Below are 21069 nucleotides of genomic sequence, written 5' to 3' on the forward strand. Positions count from 1 at the left end.
AATACAACACTACAGTATCAAACAGCGTTCTCGTATCAAATCAAATTGCTCGATTAAATATAGCTATTTCCGATTCTCCTGCCTCCTTCGCTCTGCGAACCCCGCCCTCATCAACGATTCACGTCTTTGCCCGTATGCGTGTCACCATTTTATCCCTGTTGCTCCGTTGCATTTCGCTCATTTTCGCCTACATTGGTGGTAATTGTTGATTCTCGTACATCCTGTGCATTCTCGATGCAGTCCGTGTGCAGTTTGTGCCCTCCTCCATCCTCCCGGCGACCACGGTTAGCCCTCGAAAGTTTTGGATCCTTAAATGGAACCTGATCCTTGATCGTGTCGTTCAAGACAGTTGTCTTGTTGTTTTTTGCTTCTGCTTCTGCTACTGCTTATTCTTCCTCGTTTCGCTGCACTACTAGTTGGACCGCACGGTCTCGGTTGATTGTGCCTCGATGGTTGAGACTAGGTGGTTACTTGGAGAAAATGGATTCCCCATCCGCATGAATGTGAACGGGCCAAATGTGAACGGTGATGGATGTTTACTCGTTCGCTCGGTTTCATCCTTCACTTGCGTGACGTTTCATTCCGCGTTGCGTGTTGCGCGTCGTTTTTGAACTGTGGCATACATTTACGTACGTAAAATGGAGGACATTCAACTGAGACGATGCAAACGATGCGGAACAGCCCACTGGTACGGCAGTGAGGACTCCCGGAACGTAAGGCAAAACGAAATGGGGAAAAGGCTTCCTCCTCGGGGAACAAACGGTAGTTCAATTCCCAAATTTCCCAGGTGGGGTCATGAGTGTCCACGGTCACCATTGGCTGGGGAGATGCGATAGCCTGAAGTTGAGGTTAGAAAACAAACGTATGCTAACGCACGTTGCTCATTCTTCCGGGGCGGTAACCATACACGAGGCGTTCGTCACCGTTGGTCATGCACAACTCTTCCAGCAAAGTGTGCCCTTCTCGGTGACGATCATCGTGCTTTGCCTGAATCCTTGCTGCTCCCACGTGCTTGGGTTGACTTTGGTTGCTTGGTATTGGTTACACGCCGTTCCGAGAAGATTGGGAACGTGAAATCGGCAGTTCGGCATCATTCGGTAATTGGATTCGTTCCTTTTTAAAATCTCTTCGTCACTGTATCTCGTTTGCGTTATCTAGAATCACTGCGACTATTTCCATACGGCGCTACTTATTTATAAAATATATGTATGTATATATATATTTATATGCGTGTATATATAATGTATGCAATTATATATATACTTTTTTTTGGTTTGTTTTGTCTGTCTGTCTATACGAAAACTGAGCGCCACGCCCGCCCCGTGGTGGAGCGTTGTAATGAAAGCTGTCATCCTTTTATTGCACTATTATATGAGGAGCCGATAGAAGCACAGTGACCGTCGCTATTATAGTGAATAAGGTAAATACAAAAAGGCAAAATCTGCAACCCGAGAAGCAAAAACGTACAGTAGTGAGTAAACGGGGAGCACGCCGCGAGCCTACACAAAATGGGCGATATTTCTCACCTGTCAACAACCATCGCCGCGAACTTCCAGTCACTGATCAATTCCGCTTCCTCGTCCGCTTTCTTCATCCGGTTGGTGATAAACTGCAATTCCTTCAGTATGTGGTGCAAATCCTTGTGCGTACAGCCGGTGCTAGCGTTTTGCTCTTCGACCGTGGTAAGACGCGTGAAACTGCGAATGAGGAAAGCAATCCGTAGTGCGACGGGTCGGTATTTGTGGAGTAGTAAATGGGCGCTTTAACTTACACCGAACCCCCTATCGCGGTAGTCGACCCGGAAATGCCAGAGCACGGATGCCGAAAGTCGTCATCGATGTCCAGCACGTTCGCCAAAAGCGACTTCGACGAGCGTTCCTTCAGCTCAAGCTCTTTCATACGATTGCTCAGAATGATAGTTTTGCGTGTGATCTTTCTGCCGGGTCGTCCCATGCGGAGTATCCACGGTAACCACTGCAGAAAGACCGATTTGATCTGTACGCGAGCAGCGGCAGAAGAAGAATATGAGATTTTAATAGGCAGTCCGACGATGTAGCTGGCATTCCTAGCACATTAGCTTACCCATGGAGGCATCTCGTGTATATCGGCGGTTCGATGATGGTAGTTTAGAACGACAACCGTCAGCACGACAGACGATGCCACCATAAACATAATGCAGTTGAAGTACGTTCCTGTGGAATCACATCGGCATTTAGCGCAAAACGAAGCAATTAGTTCGCGGTTACTGCACTGTTATCTACTATCGATATGTAGGGAACATTTTAAATCTAATCAAACTAGGCGATCGTTTCGAAAGAAAGCAACCAATCATTACAACACAATAACATAAAACGAAAACTAATGAATGGTTTGGCATGCCGGTAACATGTGAAAGTAGCACGGATGGTCTACAATGCAATAGGGGCGATGTATGGGCGATTTCCCAGTCAAACGCATGCAATGGTGAAAATAGATGAACTGATCCAATCTCTAGCAGACCACATGCTGATCGATAAATGTAAACTCATGAGTTTGCGTATATTCCACGCAAACAACGGCGTACAAGCTCTATCTATCTTGTCCCCAGCGCTAGTACCCCGCACGTGTGCCATTTGAATGTTGGTGGGTTGGTGTCACTGTCAATCACTCGTTGACTTGACGTCAAAAAGGTGAACGCTCTAAAAAGACCATTTTGGAATAGTCCCAGCTTGCTTTGATAAAGTTAACAACAACGCGTTCACAATCGTACAAACTGTCGTATGCTCTCGAGCAGAATGGAATTTTCAGTGTGTTTTCATCATTAGCAGGACATGAGCGGGATATATGCCGAATCTTGTTCCCCTACTTATGATCGGAGCCGCTGATCGTCCTCCATCGTACTTGGTATCTTCGCAACATGCATTGTGATAGGCGTAAGCGACTAAAGTAAGATAATAGAAAAATAATGCTAACAAAGCGAAACTGAAACCCATTTGCAGATCGACACTAAAATATTTCCACAAACAAAAATTCATCCTTTTTTTTGCTCATCTAAAAGACCGAAGGAAGTACACCAACAGCAGTATCATAGCAAGAAGGTGAAGCTTTTTACAGAGTAGGTTTTTCGATAGATAGATGCAACGAAATAAAAGCAAAAATCCGCATAAAATAAAGTTAGCAAATTTTGAGAAGCTGAGTTGTTATTAGGAAGATGCCCACCAGGTTTCATCTTGCAAATGATTAGCAGAGCTACTTTATGCTACAGCAACCGTTGACATTAGAAGGAGTTGCTTTATTTTACGTGAAGAGCGGCAGCAACAAATTTTGGATGCGAACCTCTTGAGCAAAACAGTGACTGTGCCGGAAGAGCTTTTTTCATTCATTCTCAAATCTCAGAGCGAAAACTGAACAAATGCGGAGAGCCTCTTGACAACAATGAACTGCGTCAACAAGTCGAAGCCCTGTTGTCGTTAAATCATGAATCGATCCTAATCGTTCAAAACGAGCCTCAGCACATGTGATGCCGCGATCGCTTGTAGTTGCCTAAACGTCATGGCCCTGGATCTCTGAGATTCACGTGAACTCCTGTCGGCGAGCCTGCGGTGTGTTATGTGCGATTGTTTTATCTGCTATCCGGGAAATTACACGCTAAGAATTACAACAAACTTCAACGAAATACGGTGAGCAGAAAAGCAAATAAACAAACCATGCAGGTAGTTGGTACATCTTGACGCACCCGAAACGGTGCAGCTTGTATGTGAAAGGGGTAAGGCTGTGAGTGGATTGCATAGAAAGGAGGGTGTTTGAGATTCTGGATGTTTACTCATAGTTTAATCGCTTTCGATGCTTGGGATTTGCTGCATCGCGATGCTGAAAGCTTTCGCGGGATTTGTTTAGTACCTCGAACTACAGTTTGGTTAAAGTGATTCGTTTAGTATAGATATGTGTACATCATACGACAATTCGTAGTTTAAGTCGAACTGCTTTTACTCGCGCTGCCGTTAGCGTGAATGAGAGCGTCATTCATCGTTCGTTTAGTAAATTCTGTTGGAATTGAGATTATTTTGATCTGATTTACATAGCATTGGATATTTGTGGTTTTGTCAAATAGTTTTGTACTACAATCTTTAGGCAATACCTAGCAAAGGGACTGCTTCGCTCGTTTTCGTAATAACATGTCCCACTAATAATGAAAACACAGTTTGAGATACCAGTATAGTAAGTCCTGTAAAAAATAACAAGAAAAATATCATCAAAATCAATGGCAAAGCGGGACTCCGTGTAGAAACCACCATATTTTCGAGTACAGCAAGCGAAGAAATGCTGTTCGCTTGGTGACAGTTCCACAAAATTGGCAGTAAACGGGTTAGCATGTTGTCAATGCTTCCTATTATTAGCGGGGATTAGCGGGAGCATCGATTGGGAGCATAATTTTGAGCTGAGTGATAATAAGCAACCGATCGACGGGTAAAGCAAAACGATGATTATATTTTGAAGTGTAAAAAATCTAATTCATCGGCTGTGACAAGCGAATTTATTCTGCTTTATTTTCGATACTAAGCTTAGCGCCTGAGCGATTGGAATAATTTGGACGAGTTCACAGAATGTCATTTGAACGAAGCAAATTGTAAACGTGCTACAATAAGCAACGGAAAAAAAACAAATGGTTGATCAACGTCTGTTTATAGCGAATTCTTATTAACGTTTCATGTGTTCAACGTTAGTCAATGGTTATTTAGAGTTCAACAAATCAAGATTCCAATTAGTGATCGTTTGTAGTTTGTCTGAAAGATGTGCCAATAAACATGCCAATTTTCAGACATTGTAAATCCGTGTGAAAGTAAAGATTGAGTGAACTTTGAACATGTGTTTATGACGTTGGTGTTGATGGAAAGGTTCAAAACTATATTTAACTGAAACAATAACACATTTCCAGAACATAAAACCGATGATGCAACCGTCAAGATGCAACTACACGGAATATCCAATGCTAATCAAATTCTGACAAATTACGTAGGAACAAAACATATCTAACCCATGCGATAAAAGTAGGAAATACAAAATGTGGGAAAAATTTAGCATTCGAACAAGTTTAAATGGTAAATAATTGGAAGAGGTTTTGAAAATAGAAAACGCGATTGTAGTATATAAAAAAAAGCTAATCTTTCGTTACAATACAGAATAGAGGATTACGTAGTCTGATACAAAAGTACGTTTTGAGTAGGATTTAAGGTTACAATAAAGTTGTGAGCAAAATGAGACATGCTATTTGGAGCTGACCTTCAAATGACATTAAGGAAAAGTTTACAAAGTAGTCCATTGTTTCGAATCGGGTATGGATAAATGAACGGGGATTTCTATGCCCTCTTCGTAACGATGTTAAACGAACGCCTTTGGTCTTAGCCCATCGTTCACGAATGGGCACGAGTATATAATCACTGTGTTCTATTTAGATCTGGATATACGGCGAAACTCATGGTAAAATTTAGCAAAGTGCTCTGCACCGTACCGCAACAGAATGCAGCGTTTGCTAAATAATTCTATAGTACGATATGTTTGTAATCGTCACTATCTGAACAAAACACAATCAATGAAACTGAGATCGAAAAACCGATATCAACCAAAGTGACAAAGCCAAGCATTCACACACAATTACACAATTACAATTATCGGGACAACAGCTAATTCATTCATCGAAAAATTTGGAGTTTGAGATAAAAATAAGAAAGACAAAACGATTATGAAAACTCCTAGCATTTGAATCATCTAACCTAGTAACGGAATTGCATCAGATACTTGAGGTAACGTCTCCGCGACTAAATTAAGGAATACAGTGAGTGATAGCAGTATAGTTACACCTGAAATGAGAGTGAATCTATTTAGTTCACGCAGTTTGCGCATATGGAACAACGTCGGACGGTTTCCAACGGACACGTGCAAAAGCCTGCTCCACTCCTTACTCCATCGTATCTAAGGCATATGACTCGATGACGACCTTATCGCTAGGTGGATATGAATCATTACTAAGCAATGTGTTACCGATTGACGAATGACGATATACCGACGAATGATAGGATCGTGAACGTTGATGTTACCACGCACAGGTTAAGGGGGGCTTAGAAAACTATAGCTTTGCACAAATCGAAGTAGACTTCTTCCACATGGCCAAGGCAGGGTGCAGAAGAAGTCAGCTTCCCGCTGAAAGTGTTACTGATTCTTGGATCACGTCACTTGCACTTACCTAGAGTTAATTTTTCTCCAGAATCTGGAGGAAGCGTAAATCCGAGCAGGGCCATTGAAGAAATCAACACGCATGGAACTATCAAATTGAAGAAGTAGTAAAGCGTTCTTCGCCGTATCTGTATGGTGAACGTTATGTCGACGTACGGCTCAGGGCAACACTGATATGTTATTGTATTTTTCTTTCCGGGCATTCCTGCATAGGAGAACAGATGAATAAAATAGTAATCGCACGACCGGAAGGTTTTCCCAAAATCTTACCTATGAGATACCATTCGCCGTTCGTTATGAAATCCGAGAGATCCCCACCATCGTCTGAGTTGAGTACAAGGTCCAGCTGTGCATGCAAATGAATTAAGAGTGACACACAGATCAACGGTTAGCGATCTCTCGAGTGCATATGCTCCTTGCCGTAGTCTATCCTACCTGGTTGCCATCGTAAGTCCAGCTGCCGAACTTCATCTCGCAGTGCTGATCATCGAACGGGAACCACGTGATGTCGATTTTGCACGTGCTCTTAAAAATACCGGGAGGAACATATAAACAGCTTCCATTGTTTTTCACAACTATGTTCGTATGATATGTTCCGTCGAATCCTTCATCAGCACTGTGAAGCGTTGAAAAAATCAGAACAAAACTCATTCAGTTTTCCCTTGCCAATCGCATCCGTTGTTGGGCAAGCTGCTGTTACCTGTTGTACATCAACACGTCCGGCTTCCATAGCTTGTTCGGGGTAATCCTCAAATCCCTCACACCACCGTATTCGGAATCGTTCCAGCGCAAGTTGTAATCGTTCCATTCCTATAATGCAGTCCCAAAATCAAATCAGTTCTATTTTGGCACCGTACAAGCGCTGGCACGTGCCATCGACCACCGTGACATCTCCAAACGAGATTGCTTATGTGACTGTTGGTTCTACGTATGATATGAAGCCATTGCGATAACCATATTTATGAACATTTACGGGTAAGCAGTACAGCAGCAGCATTTTAGTATTATTAGCAGAGCATACATGCAGCGCATAGCGAGATCTCTGTTGCGACGATTGATGGGACAATGTGTCAGATAAACATTCCTATCCGACTCTACAATGCGGAGAGAACTAGGACAATGCATCCAAAAATAGCATGTCAAGACTAAGCTACACTTGAACCACTTTGTCTAATGGCATTCCGACACGATTTAACTACATCAGAGCATACGATATAATATAGCATAATTCGGGAGGTACAATGGTATTAAAAGGTTAGAAAAGACACGGTTAGTTCATGCAAAAGATAAAGTGTATATCTCTTTAAGTTTCATTAGCTGTAATTATTATTTTTTACTCATCTTTTTTAGTTATTGGTTTATTTTCATTTTTTTCTAATAGTGCAGCATCACACTGCATCACTAGTTTAGGTTTTAATTTATGATCTGTGGCCGTGATCATCTTACAACACAGTCTTAGACCGTGTTCATCGGCCATGTGATTTAATTTGTAAACACAAATCTTACAGACCTATCGTACAGCCGGAAGCAGTCCTTACGTTTTGAAGGATACATGAATTTGTTTACGTAAAGCTGTAACTATAATCAACACCGTATGTATTAAAAACACTAAAGAATTCACTTTACACGGGGCGGCATTCGCGAAGAAACCGAAAGTTCCCGCGTTGATTCTAAATCGTTACTAATTGAGCTCTACTGTTGCGTGATATATGTGTTGTCTGTTTCTTTGTTATTGAAGCTACTACGTACAACGTTTTATCACCCAGCAGAGGTAAGCTACAAGATAGCAGAAACTTGCTGAGGCCAAACTTGGCACCCAACATAGCAACAAACAAAACGTCGTTCATCGCACAATCGAAACAGTTTTTGGGAATATTGCTCGCTAGTTTTGTGTTGGTTCGGAAGATAGTACATGTTTCTAGAGATGTTTGAAAATGTGATGTGATGTTTTTGTTTTTGTACATGTTTTCGACCATTCACGTTTAGAACGTTCACTAGATAGTAGAAGTCAGTTGAATAGGCGCTAGGGGAGATAGAAGGTTGCAGCAATGCAGTACCTAAGAAGCTGTTGTGTTGAAAATTTCAAACGATTGTAGTCAAAATACGCCAGTAATATCGGTAAATAACTTTTTTTTTAAACTCAATGCATCCAACAGTCCTAAGCTTTCGAGAGTCTAATGTACGTGGGCAGTTAGAGTAGGTTTTGTGATTTATTTATTCATATTTCTGTTTAAGCATGCACACTTTACCGTGAAGACGTGTAACTTACCAACGACAGCCATATGTTTGTTATTAAAAGTTGATTCTTCTCGTCCTACAATCATCAATTTGCAGAAATGAAAGGATTAAATCAAAAGAACAAATCTATTGCGCAAGAAACTGATAAACGCTGGTGCTATCACAGAACATGAGGTTAAGTTGTGAGAGATACGGAAAGAAACACAAAGAAAACAAGAGAAGAAGAAAAATCGCACGCTGCAGATGAAAATTATGAGAGGCACCGATTCCGACGCAGAATCCGACTCGGAAACTGAGCGCTCCGAGTGAGGACGCAATGTGCATTTAGTGAAAGTATGTATAAATAAGAGCGAATGAGGTACACGAGCCAAATGGTTAAATGGGTTTCACTAAATTTCTAAGGACGCTAACACCAGTGAAACCAGTATGAACTAGGCATCCGCTGCACATGTTTCCACATAGACGGTTTATTCGATTTTAGAAGACATGCAATTACGAATATTTAGTAGGTTACACGATGAAACGATAAACGGTATCAATCAGCACGTTTGTGTTTTTTTTTAAATGGAAACAAAATTAACGATTTATGTGACAAACAATAATCTATAATTATGACATGTACCCATTTAGAAGCGACATAAACAGATGCCGTAGTCTAGCAAATATGTTTGAATTACAAAACTGGGATTAATTTTTATACTCTTGTGCAGAGTGTGTGTGTTTTTTAGGATGAGATTTAATTTTGATTTTTAGTTAGAATTAATTTGGTTGCTACATGTTTGCCTTCGTTTAGTGGTTATGGAATCCTTGTTTTTTAGCGACTACATAAGTTTTAGCACGGCCGCGGAGATTCGACTCCACTTCGCTCCTCCGCGGGGGTAGTTAAGGTGTTGAGCATGACTCGTTTAATTCACAATATTACAAGTACACACAGCAAGTGAAAAATTCCAGAAAGACACGACAATTATTTTATAGCAAAATGCATTGCGCAAAGTAATTCGCATTAAGTGAAACCACCCTCGATGTTCGTTCGAGCTGAAAAGATGACTTCTCCCGTTGGGTTAGTGTTGAGATAAGATTGCAACAGAAAAACGGAGCATAAAGGAGGAAGCAGAAGCTCGGTTCAGTATACCTGAGGTGTGTGTTTGACGGACGTGTGCTCGAATCGAATAAGAAAAGGTGCCATCGAAGAAATGGCTTGAGTAGAAAAGGCGCACGAAGTGTGCCGAAAGTGGTTAAGTAACTAATGACAAGAACAAGAGAAGCTTAAATCAGAGATGAAAACGATAGAAGAAAACAGGAGTGGTTTGTGTCGAAACGCTCGCCATAGTAGTACACGGAGAAGTCATCCTTTCATCGCGCTCATACGCGAGTGAGTAGCGTAACTGTTCATAAATATAGGCTTCATCATGCCGGTTTAATAAAGTGTGTTCGCACTTCAAGAGCCGGTTCCTAACCCGACCACCCCGGGGTAACGAAGGTGTTGAGAATGCTGAGAGGAGCGTGTCGCTGCGCGCGGGTACATGCCACTTACCAGATTCAACCAAGCGTTGGTAGTAAGTATCTGATTTTTTTCGTCCTAGAATAGTTTCAATAGGGTACTTGATTATAATGCCACGCTACAGCAGGAACGGAAGCCCTGAATGAAAGTAAGTCTAATCAAAACTGCCCCAAAACCGGTGGCTCCGTGGCCATTTGCCGGGAGCGGGCGGAAGAACAAAACCAAAAAAAAACCGAACCCAAAAAGGAAAAAAACAACAAACAAACCGGAAATAAAAACGGAAACCAATCTGAAGCCAGCTAGGACGACGTCCACTAGAACCGTCATACTCACAACATCGATTATTTGCTGCAGCGTCAGCCCGAACTTCACTTCCAGCGGGTCGGACTCGTTGGCGACCGGACGTTCAAGCGTGTTGTACGTTGCCAGCAGATTGTTCAACAGTCGTTTCTCGTGCGGTCCTTGGAGGCTATCTGTTGGTGGTTCCAAAAGTTCGAACAAAACCACAGAGGGTGTTAGCTTGCTCTGCACCGAATCGGGTGCTTTCGGCACCGAAGTAAAGATGCGGCATAAACAAAATAAAAACCACGCCACTGCTTACCTTTAATGTAAATGACCAGCAGACACAAAACGATGAGATACAAATCCATAACAAAATACATCGTTGAACGCAACGCCACTCGAAACTGTTCGCCACGCTAAGCGATTACACATTTCACGCGCTTTTCTTGAACTTCATCGGAAGCGAACAACGGAGTTTGGCAGAGGATGGCGCGCTGGTCTCAGATGCTGCCCTAGCGGTCCTGGTGATCCTGGCGGTCCTGGCGGTCGTTGTCAATGTGTTCTAGATTGAAAAAGTTTTTGCACAATTTCGCTGCAACGCCACGGTTGCAACCGTGCATCTAACTCAATTAAGCTGCGCGACAATCGTGATAACTTCCTGTTTCCGGTGCGAAGGTGCTAGCGCACAAAATTGCACGGCCCAGGGGCGGTTTCTGGTGCTGCTGTTGCGCCCGATCGGTGGCAGCTCAGGCTCGCGTGGTTAATGGGATTGCATTCAATTCCACCGTCGATACGGTACATCCAATTGCCAATTCCGATTCGCGCACGGGCTTTACATGCATGGCAGTAGCTGAACGGTGAACAGGCTCGCTTGAGAAGAACGGGAGTCGTGTTTAACCCAAATTGCAGTGTTTAACGTGGCATTTTACGTGCGACGTCGTGGGGAAGATGCTGCTCGGTAGAATGGCCGCACCCGTTTCGAAGCAGTGCACCTGAACGCGGTGAACGCATTAAGTCAAATTGGTTTGGCAAGTGGCGTGGTTTAATTTCCATCTGCTTTTGTGGTGCCGAGTGGTGCGTTAATGTTCCACATTCAGTTCCAGGGAGTTGAGTAGTAGGTTATTGCTTGTACTGGAATGGAATGGTGAAAAACAAAGCTGTACTGAGTCTTAATTTGTTTAATGTTTTGCTCAGGACATGTGCAAAAAAAAAAGAAGTGAACGAAATAACCCGAACCAAAAAAAACGAAATAAATTCACCAAACCTTCGGTGTAGGAAAAGTAATTAGCAGAAGAAGTAATTAATATTTTTTTGCCATTTCCTACACCCGAACGTCCTCATAGAGACGCGTGCAAACGACAGGTGGTAGCATATATTAGTTAAGGAACTAATCAACCTCGCACCAAGTTTATGAAATATGAACGGGAAGATGATATCTCTTTTCAAACTTAGATTTAATGGGCACTAAATTGCTCGCCTCGCCTTCACTTGGCTGGTCATGCATATTTTATCACAGCACAAAATGTATGCCTTTTGCGAACTCGTGCACCTCCCGCCTAGCGAAGGATCCGCATCCTTTTACACATGTCCTCGTCACGTTGGTGTGTGCAGTCCGATCCCCTTTCCCGCCAACGCTTCCCCGAACCGGGCACAGCACCACACACTGGCTGCCTTGTACGATTCGGTTTTCTCGAGCGGCGGTGTCCCAGTTTTGAAAATTTCATTCATTCATTCATTCACTTGCCGTGCCCTAACCTTACCAACCGACCGATCTGAAGGCGCCCATCGTCTACCACCCTCTCAGCGCCCTCTATTATCTTCTTTTTCTGTTTCGTTGCCCCTCCGCGAGAGCATGTGACGTTACGTACAAGGACTCAGCTCGCTCGCGCGCGCTCGGAAGTGACACGAAAGAAAATGTCCCCCGTGCTGTTGTGCTGCCTTTTTTGCCGCAGAAGACCCCCGACCGAGCGAAACCCAATCCGAAGGGTGGTCCTTGCCTTCGTCGACACCGTTTCCGTTCCGTTCCGGGCAAAGGATCACTCACCACCGGAGTGATGCGGAGGTTTTGCGAGGCTGTGCGAATATCGAATATGATGCGAAAGCCCCATTCGATCGGGGCTGCTCTGTTGCTGTGTGTTACAACTCGGGTGTTTCTTCCGTGTTCGCTCCAGCACAGAGCGATGAAGCGAATCGCGAAACTTTCACTGATTCTGCGAGAGAACAAAGAGTTTGCCTGTGAGAGCCTTGGGTGGAGAGAAAGAACGTGGCCCGTTCCGCTACGGGCGGAGAGATTGGAAGTTTTGTCCTTTTTGAGAGCGGGGGGGGGGGTTGAAGGGGTGGTGGGTGGGGGAGAATGAGGGTTGAGGGAGGACGAACCCCAACAGCAGAAGGATTCGCTTGGAAAAGGGCAGCATGGACACCGCGGTTCGCCTCTGCCCTGCCTTGCACTCGATCCACCAACACACACGCGCACACACACAACCGCACAAACACACTCTCACGCGCGCACAGTCAATAGCGCCACCACTTGGACACCTGGCGCACACAAATCATTGTCCTTGAGTTTTTGTAACTGGGTTAACCTGGAATTGTACACTCTTCATTGTTCGCATTGGAAGCTGGCCACCGCTGGCCGAAGGCACTTTAATGGCCATGAAGTTCAGCACCAATCTGCTGCCTGCTTGACTGCTGAAGGTGCTTTCTCGCCAAAAAAGGGCCACTCAATGGGTACGTTGCAGCACGAACTTGAAAATCGATCAAAAGGTCATAAACCACAACCGCTTGGATATCGGCTTTTTTGGGGGGCGAAACAGAGAGACAGAGTGAGAGAGAGAACGAGAGAGAGAGAGAGACAGAGCGAGAGAGAAAAGCCCCAAAAATCCTTGCCCACCACAAGATCGAACAATGCGTGTTCTCTAGCCCTCCCCACAAGTCGTCGTCTTTTAGGGCACTTTCGCCTTAGGGCCACAGTTGGCACACGTCCAGCACGGAATTCGAGCCCTTTAAAAGCCCTTTTCTGCGCGCGGAAAGTCCACCAAAAAGCGATGGTCAACCCCGTGCGCTTTGGCGATTTTAATTCGAATTATGCTTGTGCCATCACCTGTCCACCAAAAAAAAAAATAAAAGGGTCACGTCTCTGCTGCCCTTTCGCGACGTCCTGCTACCACTACCATTGTCGGTCCCGCTTCGGCTGGCACTAATGGAGCACTTTCGACACAAGTGCGGACCGAAGCTTTCCCAAGCCGATTTCAGTTCTTTCAGCGCGCGCGCACGACATACATCTAGATGTGTATCAACAGCGTATCTTGCCTTTTTTGTTGGGGCGAGAGAAGAAGCAGATGAAAAAGAAGAAAAGGACGGCCTTTTGCTGCTTGGGGAATATGGATTTTTGCACACAGTTTAACGAACTGCCATTGCAGTTTTGCTGAACCGTTCGCACGCGAACGGCCACCGGGGAAGGACATTTTTATTAAACGATACTACACTAAAAAAGCGTAAAATAAGAGCATACAAAATACAGAATAAAACGAGAGCTACTAACGAAGCAGAATATTCACACGTACGGTTGCTGGTGAGACACACGCTTCCTTGTTGCTGCTGGATGTCCTTGCAGGGGGGAAAAAATGGGCAGTAAAAATAGCACCAGAAGGCAGGGCGAACATTCCCCTTATCCCGATCGGAAAGCGTGTGCTTGAATGGTTTTTGGGCTCTGTTGCCAAGTTCCACACGGCACGTCAATCCATCCCCCCCCAAATGGAGCCTTTATTGTACCGTAGCACGCTCGTGGGGTTTTGCACTTCCACTGTTGCACTGACAACCTTCACCTGGTGCCACTTGAACCCACTTGCGCTTGTTGCATCCGTCTGGTGTTTGGCTCACCGAGCTCCTCGGGGGAAGGCTAATAATTGGGTGGAATTTGGCACCAAAAACCGTCCAACCAGCCGCGCGCACTACACTTGAAACCGCACACTCTGCACCCAGCCAAACGCACGTGAAGTTTTTTTTTTGCGGGAGTGAATGGAAGAAAAAAAACAAAAAGGCAACCCCGCGTATCGGATCCAACGGTGTTCAATCAATTCCTGGCGATTCCTGGGACGGGGAAAAGAGGGCAGAAAGAAAAAGAATGAAGCCGTTTTCTTCTTGTACGTGATTCCGGGGGCTAGTGAAAGGCGTTCACGGGAGGGCACAAAAGCAGTCTCATTTTTTGCGTTTACCAAATGGGCCAAACGGTGCACTGCAAACGATTCGGTTTGACTGCCTTTTCTGCACTTGTCAGTCACCGAGCAGTGCGTCCGTTGAAGGCAATCTTTGCGCTTCCGAGGCGTACCGCGAACAGCTCATGCGTAGCCGCAGCGTTCGCAGCAAAACGTAGAAAAGACACATTTTCGCCCTACCACGGCGAAGGCAGAAAGCTTTGTGGGTGAGCTTTTGCGCTTTTTCCCGTCCACACACACACACACACACACACACACACACAAGTCTGCCGGAAGCGAACGCTTTCCCGGCTTCGTGGGACGAATGAATGTTGTTTGCTAAGCGCGTTTGGCTGAATTTTCCGACACTCTCGGCTTTGGACCGATTTTCGTGATTTAGAGCTGGGTTCTTCTTTATCTAAGCCAGGAAAATCTGCACCCGTGGGTCTTTTTCTGCAATTTAGGGCTTGAAATCGGGCCTCAGTAAGCTCTAGTTGTACCTGAGCATCTTCACACCACACCATGTCTATATGCATTTCCAGCATCACCAATGCGGCGATGTTTCTTTTGACTTTATTGAGTGCTATTGCGCTTTTCTTTAATACCGAAAAACATGTACATGAGAAGCGTATGATACGAATTATAAATGCAGTACACGATGGTTGATTTGTTTATTTTATTTTATTGAATTCAAAGGTATAAAACATTATTGCCTGACATAAAGAAACGGATTAAAAATGAGTAGGACGGTTCTTTCAGTCTTCCTATGATAATAAATAGTAGCAGATGCTCGTCCCTCATTTAGTGGAAAAAACATGCTTTATGGCGGAAATAATTCCGATGGAAAAGCTAAATGCACGTTTAATTTCAAAATATTACAATTATATTACGATGGAGTGATCGATGGAAAACTAATACTATTAAAATTATTTCAGACGCTGCGTGTCGGCCTCCTTATCTACGTTATACACGAGTTAGAGGAAGGACAACTCGCATTGAGTGTTTTTTTTTGCTGCTGGCAGTCAGTTGGTTGGCGGTGAACACAGCAGACTAGACCACGAATTCGGGCATGTTGTCGTACTTTTCCTTCGTCTTCTCGTGCTCCGTATTGACCAGCAGCAGCGAATGTGAGTAGCCTAATGTGACCATTGGGATTTTCATTCCTTCCATGCGTGTGACTTCCTTCGGGGAGGCCGACGATTTTTGCAAATCTCCCAATCCCTGCAATAGCGAGCATGAAGGGTTCATGAGACACGTGTAAAGCTGCTGTTTGTGTGCAACAACTTACCAGCTCCCCGTAGGTCGGTGATGCGCCCCAGGCGATCAGCGAATCGTCGGCGGAGATTACGATCGATGTGTAGCCCGTTCCGACGCTGGTAATGTTCCAGCCCGCAAGATCCTGCACCGGCTTCGGATACATGTTGGCCTCGCCTGTCTTCTTGTTCTGTCCGAACAGATACAACGAGCCAATGTCACTTATTGCCAAGCTGTACGACGAACCGCAGAATACACGCATCACCTTGCGATTTTGTGTGTCGAAGAATTTGATCAGTCTGTGCAAGGAGAAAGAGAACCATTACGTTATCGTTGCTATTTCCATGTTTTCCCGCACTCTCCGCCGCAGTATTACCTCGGTACCATCTCGTCTTTCTGTTCGGCATGACCCAAACGGCCAATGCCTCCGAAGCCCCAGCTGTATGCTCGGTTCTTGGAATCTATTGCCACCTGTGAACAAAAAAGGACATACAATTAACCGATCGAAGCGAAGGCAGAGGACGTGATATTGTTTTATCGGCATTATCGGCCCGAGGCCGATCAGCTTACAGTGTGATTGTTTCCGCAGGCGAAATCGATGATGTTGACGTTCTCGATCGGCAGCACGTGTCCCTCCTTGTTCTTTTCCATGTATACCAGCACTTTGCGGGGTTGCATTTCGAAGTGGAACGACATCTTGGTCGATGTAACGAAATAGCGCCCGTCAGTATTGTGACCCAGCTGGCCATACTCCGGCAACCCGAACGTGTGCAAATTGCCCTTGATGTCGAGGATCACGGAAAATTCGGCGCCACAGCCGACCTTAATGATCGGAGGTCCGTTGTAGCTGATACGCGTTGGCGAAGCAATAGTGGGCAGTTTGTTGCCCACACCGCACTGACCACTCTTGTTGTCCCCGCAGGCATACACGGTGCCGGTGTCGGTCAGGAAGAGCGTATGGTTACGCCCACAAGCCGCCTGAATAACGTTGAAGTCCGCCAAATCGGCCACCTGCGTTGGTTTCTCATACGTCGTGGTATCGCCATGGCCTAACTGACTGAGCTGGTTGCGTCCTGTGTGTGTGTGGCATGAAAGTAAAAGGACACAAACGTAAATGACAGGATGCGTGAATTATGTTGGGCAATGCTTAAAGCCAGCCAGGATCAACCACCAAACCTACCGAAGGTAAGAGCCTTCCAGTTGACGTCAATCAACACTGAGTGAGCTGCCGAGCAGAAGCTTGCCGTAGAACGGTACTGCGAAGGAAAGAGCAAAGCAAAAGGGGAGAAAAAAAGAGTCAGCAAAACGCGTACACATTGTGCAGGGCATAAAAAAAGGATAATTTCTGCAACGCAGCACACACGCTTCAGCTCGCAGGGATTCGAGTGCACGCTGCGCACGGTTGCGCAAAAGAAAAGCATTGCATTGCGTTCACTTCAAAAATAAAAACAAACGGCTACCATTTCGCTGGTGAACCGATGGAAGGAGAAGAGATTCGGCCGAATTTTGGTGACGCCTTTCGAGTCGCGCTTGCCGGTCATCTCCCAGGACACCATACCAGCGATGAGCAGCCTGCCGGGACCTTTATCGTACGCTCCCAGCAGCTCCTCCGGTAGCTTTTCCATTGGCCGCAGCTCCTCGACGACCACCTCACGGGCGGATGGTTCGCCTGCCCGCGGAAACTCATCGCTCAGATCCGAGTCATAGTTCGATTCGGAGTTTTTTCGTTTTTTCACCACTTTTTTCGTTCCGTCCGGCTTTCGTTTCGAAGACATTTCACACAAGAACACGCACAACAAAAATCGACGACACACGCGGGCGTTTATCACACAACACGGAGAGTGACGGGAAGACACAATAAAGTACACAATGCACACACGGGAACGGGATTTTTGTTTCGGAAAGTGGCTAAACGGTCGACGCGAGGGACAAACAAGACGACGCCGCTAGGTTTTTGTGCCTTTTTCCAAACGACATGGCAGCGTTGCCGGTACCGGACAGTGTTGCCTGCGCGGCCATGACAGCTTCATGCTGTCGAGTTGGATTCTTCAGGTGCTGTAGCCTTCATTCAAATGGACGGTTACAATACACTCTGCCGTGGACACTCATTCGGCACATGTGGTACGTGCATTTCGTACGTGTCCTGCAGATGGCATGAAAGCCAAAACACGCCTACTTCGATTGTGTTTAAGTTCTGGATGTTTCAGTCGCCGCTTTACATCCGAGTGAAGAAGTGATGGCCTACACACATTGATTGCCGTCCATGCTGCTCTTGTGAGTTTTTGTTAAAATAAAGCGATTTGCCCGAAACTAAACAAAATAATGGAGGCTTGAAATCAGTCTCTCAGTTGGTTAGATCGTTAGCTCGATCACATCACACACCCAGGCGAACACGAAGGGAGAACGTGTTGGAAGAACCGTGCGAGCTTATTAGCAGTCCTGCACGCTCTTAATAATTAAGCAGCAATCCGCCATTGAAGGAATCTTTTAATGAAAGGGCTCCCCCGGGGAAGGACACATATGAGGTACACGCTCTCCCAACAACAGCAAGCAAGCAACAACAACAACAGCAGCAAAAAAAAATCGAAAGAATTGCGAAGTGCATATGGTATTTGGTGTCGCCGCTCCCGCTGCTGCCTCGGTGCGGTCCGCTACCTGCGGTCCGTCCGGTACCATTACGTCCTATTTGTCAAACACGGCACCTTCGGTTGTCATGCGCAGTGGCGAAAAGCTCGCTGAATAATGGAAAATGACTCCCTCTGAACGATTCGCTCTCGAACATCGCCACATCGATCCGCTGGGGGTAGTGTTTGAAAAAGGTGTTATGCATTCTACGGCCTGCCGCTGCTGGTCCTAGGAGCACGAGTGCTGTTCTTGAGTTTTTCCTCCTTTTTCGGTTTTCCGGGGCACGGTTTCCGACGGGCACCGTGCGGAGCAGTACGTGCGCTTCCGAGCGACCACAAGAACGAACGAATTTCCATCGAGCCATCGAGACCGAGACGTCTGTGAGAGTGCCTGTTTCTTCAAGAACTGCGAAAAAGAAATCGCTAAAAACCACCACCCAAAACTTGGTGCTTCGACTTTGACGGCAAAACGGCGTGGAGCAGTGAAGAGAGCAGTGAAAAAGACGTGAAATCCGGTGGTGGCCGAAGCACCAGCAGCAGCAAAACGGAAAAAGAAACAGCCTCTTTGGGAACGTTGGGGGAAAATCTGTGTGATTACGTGATACATACCGTACGACTGCAACGTGATACGTAGAGCCGCGGAGACGCGCGCGGATCGTTTGCCTTTCGACTGGGTGATCCGGGAATGGGTCCTTCTTGCTCGTGTCCTGCGTGACTCTCGAGCCCTCGAGCCTTCTGTCCACCGGTGGAGCTCACCGCGCGGACATCGTTCTCTCCTTCACCTCCACGGTTCCCTCCATGTGATACGAACGTAACAACACGGTCAAATTAGTGTGAAAAGCGAAACGAATTCAAGCACCAACCCACGGGCTGATCGGTGTGGCCAGCCAGGAAGCCAGGGGACAGAAGCAAAAAAAAACCAAGTTAAACGAGACAAACAAAAAAGAAACAAAAATCCCAGCCCCTCCTGTGCAGGTTCCGTCTGGCGGCGGCTGGCCTCTTCAACTGTAGGTACTTGTAGCACCAATATAGAGCATAGCGCCTTTACCATTAGCATAAGTATATTTGCCTCGTTCGCACCAACCGCGAAGGAAAAAAAAAAGGATTCGCTTCCCTCCCCCGACGCGGGGGCCTAAAAACAGCTGTACCGTGCCGTGGTTTAGCTGTTGGCAGTAAAGTTGGCTCACATTAGATGTCTCAGTAACAAGTGCAGCGTAACAGTCACGGTGAACCTTTATTTTTTGCGTTGGAAACACCCGCCCACTGGAGGAAAAACGGGGGGCGCCTGTCAGGACTCTCTCCCGACACGTTGTGAACCTGAAATCGCGCAAAACCCGCTTCGTGGAAAGGACATCCGCTGCGATCCTGCCACACAAGAAGGTGGTGGCGGCAGCAGCTCTTACACAATCACACCCAAATACGCATTCGCGGGCTTCATCGTGGTCAGGTCCTTTTTTTTGTTTCCTTTCTCACTCTCTCTCTCTCTCTCTTTGAATCCACGAATCCCGTCCGTGTCCGTGTCCTGTGGCCGACCTGTGCAAGGTGGGAGAGGTTTGCATAATCTTGGTGGTCGCAAAAATTTTACACCCCCCCATTCCCGAAAGTTCGTCCTGTCCGTGCGTGTGTGTGTGTTCGTGCGTGTGTTTGTGTATCGCCTGTGTGCTCCCGGTGGCTCTAAGCATGTAGCATCGTGTGCCCTTAGCATCGATCGATTTATGGAGCAAGGTTTTGCGAACCGGATGGGTAGAAAACTTAACCACCAGCAGGCAGCAGAACCTGCATAAGAAAACACACGCATTCATACGAGAGAAAGCAGAAGAAGAAGAAGCGACCAGGACAAAAAAGGACCAGGTATCGGAAATCTTACACAAGATACATATCTGTCAATACACACGGTTACGTAACCGACGGACCCGTCGTCGTCGTAGTCGTCATCGTCGTCTTCGTGGTCGTCGTCATCGTCGTGGTTGTCGTCCTCGTCGTCGTCCTCGTTGACGTCGTCCTTTCTCCTGCGGCGTGGCCACATCCAACGCGTGGCCCCTTTGTGTCTGCCTCTTGCAAACAAAAAACCCCAGCCCCAACCCCAGTGGCGTGTGTGTGTGTGTGTGTTTGTGTGTGTATTTTCGTTGCTGACCAGCAGGCAGGTTTCGCTGGTGAAGCTGCCATGTGGTGTTTTCCGTGTGCTGTGCTGTGAGCCGCTAGAGGGAGCAAAAAAAAAGGGGTGCAAAGCGCGCAAGGATGCTGCCAGCAGCCCGCTGTTGTGCTGGAGGAGTAGCTAGTGCTTGTTAGGCTGCCACCGGTGCATGTGTGAACGGTACCAGCGTTCGTGGTGGTGGTTCGTTGGTGTGTGCAGCCAGTTTCAGCTGCAGGTGTTTACTCGTGCGTTGTTCATCACCATCAGCGCGAATCGTGTTGTGAGTTGTTCGGGTTTGCGAGAGAAAATCAATAGGCAGAATAGTTTACGCCACCGCGGTGGGGTTTTGCGTTACGTGCCGTTGTGTGAACAAAAACAACAACCCCCTTTTTGGCAGGCGATGGTAACGCTTAGTCGCTTAGGACATTTGGCACACCTTTTGGCGCGCGCTTTTCTCCAGAAGTAGCCACATCCACGAGGTGCAAAACAGCACACAGAAGCGAACAAACAAACAAACAAAAAAGCACGGGCTAACACGGGAGCTTAATTGTGATAGAAAATGCCTCCTCGTGCCGTTTGATCAGTAACCGTGTTAAATTGTGGTGTTTTTTTTTTCGTCATCTCTTCTTCATC

General features: G+C 46.1%; 2 protein-coding genes across 4 annotated transcripts; both read right to left on the reverse strand.

The window, feature by feature from the left end:
• Positions 1 to 1308: 1308 nt before the first annotated feature.
• Positions 1309 to 10611, reverse strand: LOC128730260 (neuronal acetylcholine receptor subunit alpha-7). Of its 3 annotated transcripts, XM_053823296.1 has the most exons (13): positions 10551 to 10599; positions 10283 to 10422; positions 9983 to 10027; positions 8480 to 8524; positions 6911 to 7020; positions 6646 to 6826; positions 6481 to 6556; positions 6221 to 6415; positions 5751 to 5837; positions 2083 to 2192; positions 1772 to 1995; positions 1527 to 1697; positions 1309 to 1441 (listed from the first exon to the last, which is right to left on the reverse strand). In XM_053823296.1, the coding sequence occupies exons 1-13, from the start codon at positions 10597 to 10599 to the stop codon at positions 1357 to 1359; spliced, it is 1518 nt and encodes a 505-aa protein (XP_053679271.1). In that variant the 3' UTR covers positions 1309 to 1356. The 3 variants fall into 3 exon arrangements, with proteins under 3 accessions (XP_053679271.1, XP_053679272.1, XP_053679273.1); XM_053823297.1 differs by lacking the exon at positions 9983 to 10027 and having other exon boundaries at positions 10551 to 10611; XM_053823298.1 differs by lacking the exon at positions 8480 to 8524.
• Positions 10612 to 15142: 4531 nt separating this feature from the next.
• Positions 15143 to 17453, reverse strand: LOC128730259 (protein RCC2 homolog). Its single transcript, XM_053823295.1, has 6 exons — positions 17139 to 17453; positions 16859 to 16934; positions 16249 to 16751; positions 16055 to 16149; positions 15713 to 15977; positions 15143 to 15645 (listed from the first exon to the last, which is right to left on the reverse strand). Exons 1-6 carry the CDS (start codon positions 17451 to 17453, stop codon positions 15475 to 15477), a joined length of 1425 nt encoding a protein of 474 aa, XP_053679270.1. The 3' UTR covers positions 15143 to 15474.
• Between the last annotated feature and the right edge of the window lie 3616 nt (positions 17454 to 21069).

Source organism: Anopheles nili, chromosome 2, assembly GCF_943737925.1.
Source record: "Anopheles nili chromosome 2, idAnoNiliSN_F5_01, whole genome shotgun sequence".
Taxonomy (NCBI): domain Eukaryota; kingdom Metazoa; phylum Arthropoda; class Insecta; order Diptera; family Culicidae; genus Anopheles; species Anopheles nili.

Bases quoted from the DNA above. Each gene is read 5' to 3' on its own strand.
- LOC128730260 (XM_053823296.1), bottom strand. From the start codon at position 10,599: ATGGATTTGTATCTCATCGTTTTGTGTCTGCTGGTCATTTACATTAAA. The intron at 6,557-6,645 runs GTAGGATAGACT...TTGCATGCACAG, and splicing joins GGACTTACGATGGCAACCAG to CTGGACCTTGTACTCAACTC. The intron at 2,193-5,750 runs GTTAGATGATTC...GTGATTCCACAG, and splicing joins TGATGCAATTCCGTTACTAG to GAACGTACTTCAACTGCATT.
- LOC128730259 (XM_053823295.1), bottom strand. From the start codon at position 17,453: ATGTCTTCGAAACGAAAGCCGGACGGAACGAAAAAAGTGGTGAAAAAA. The intron at 16,935-17,138 runs GTAGCCGTTTGT...TTTCCTTCGCAG, and splicing joins ATCGGTTCACCAGCGAAATG to TACCGTTCTACGGCAAGCTT. The intron at 16,150-16,248 runs GTAAGCTGATCG...TTTTGTTCACAG, and splicing joins CCTGCGGAAACAATCACACT to GTGGCAATAGATTCCAAGAA.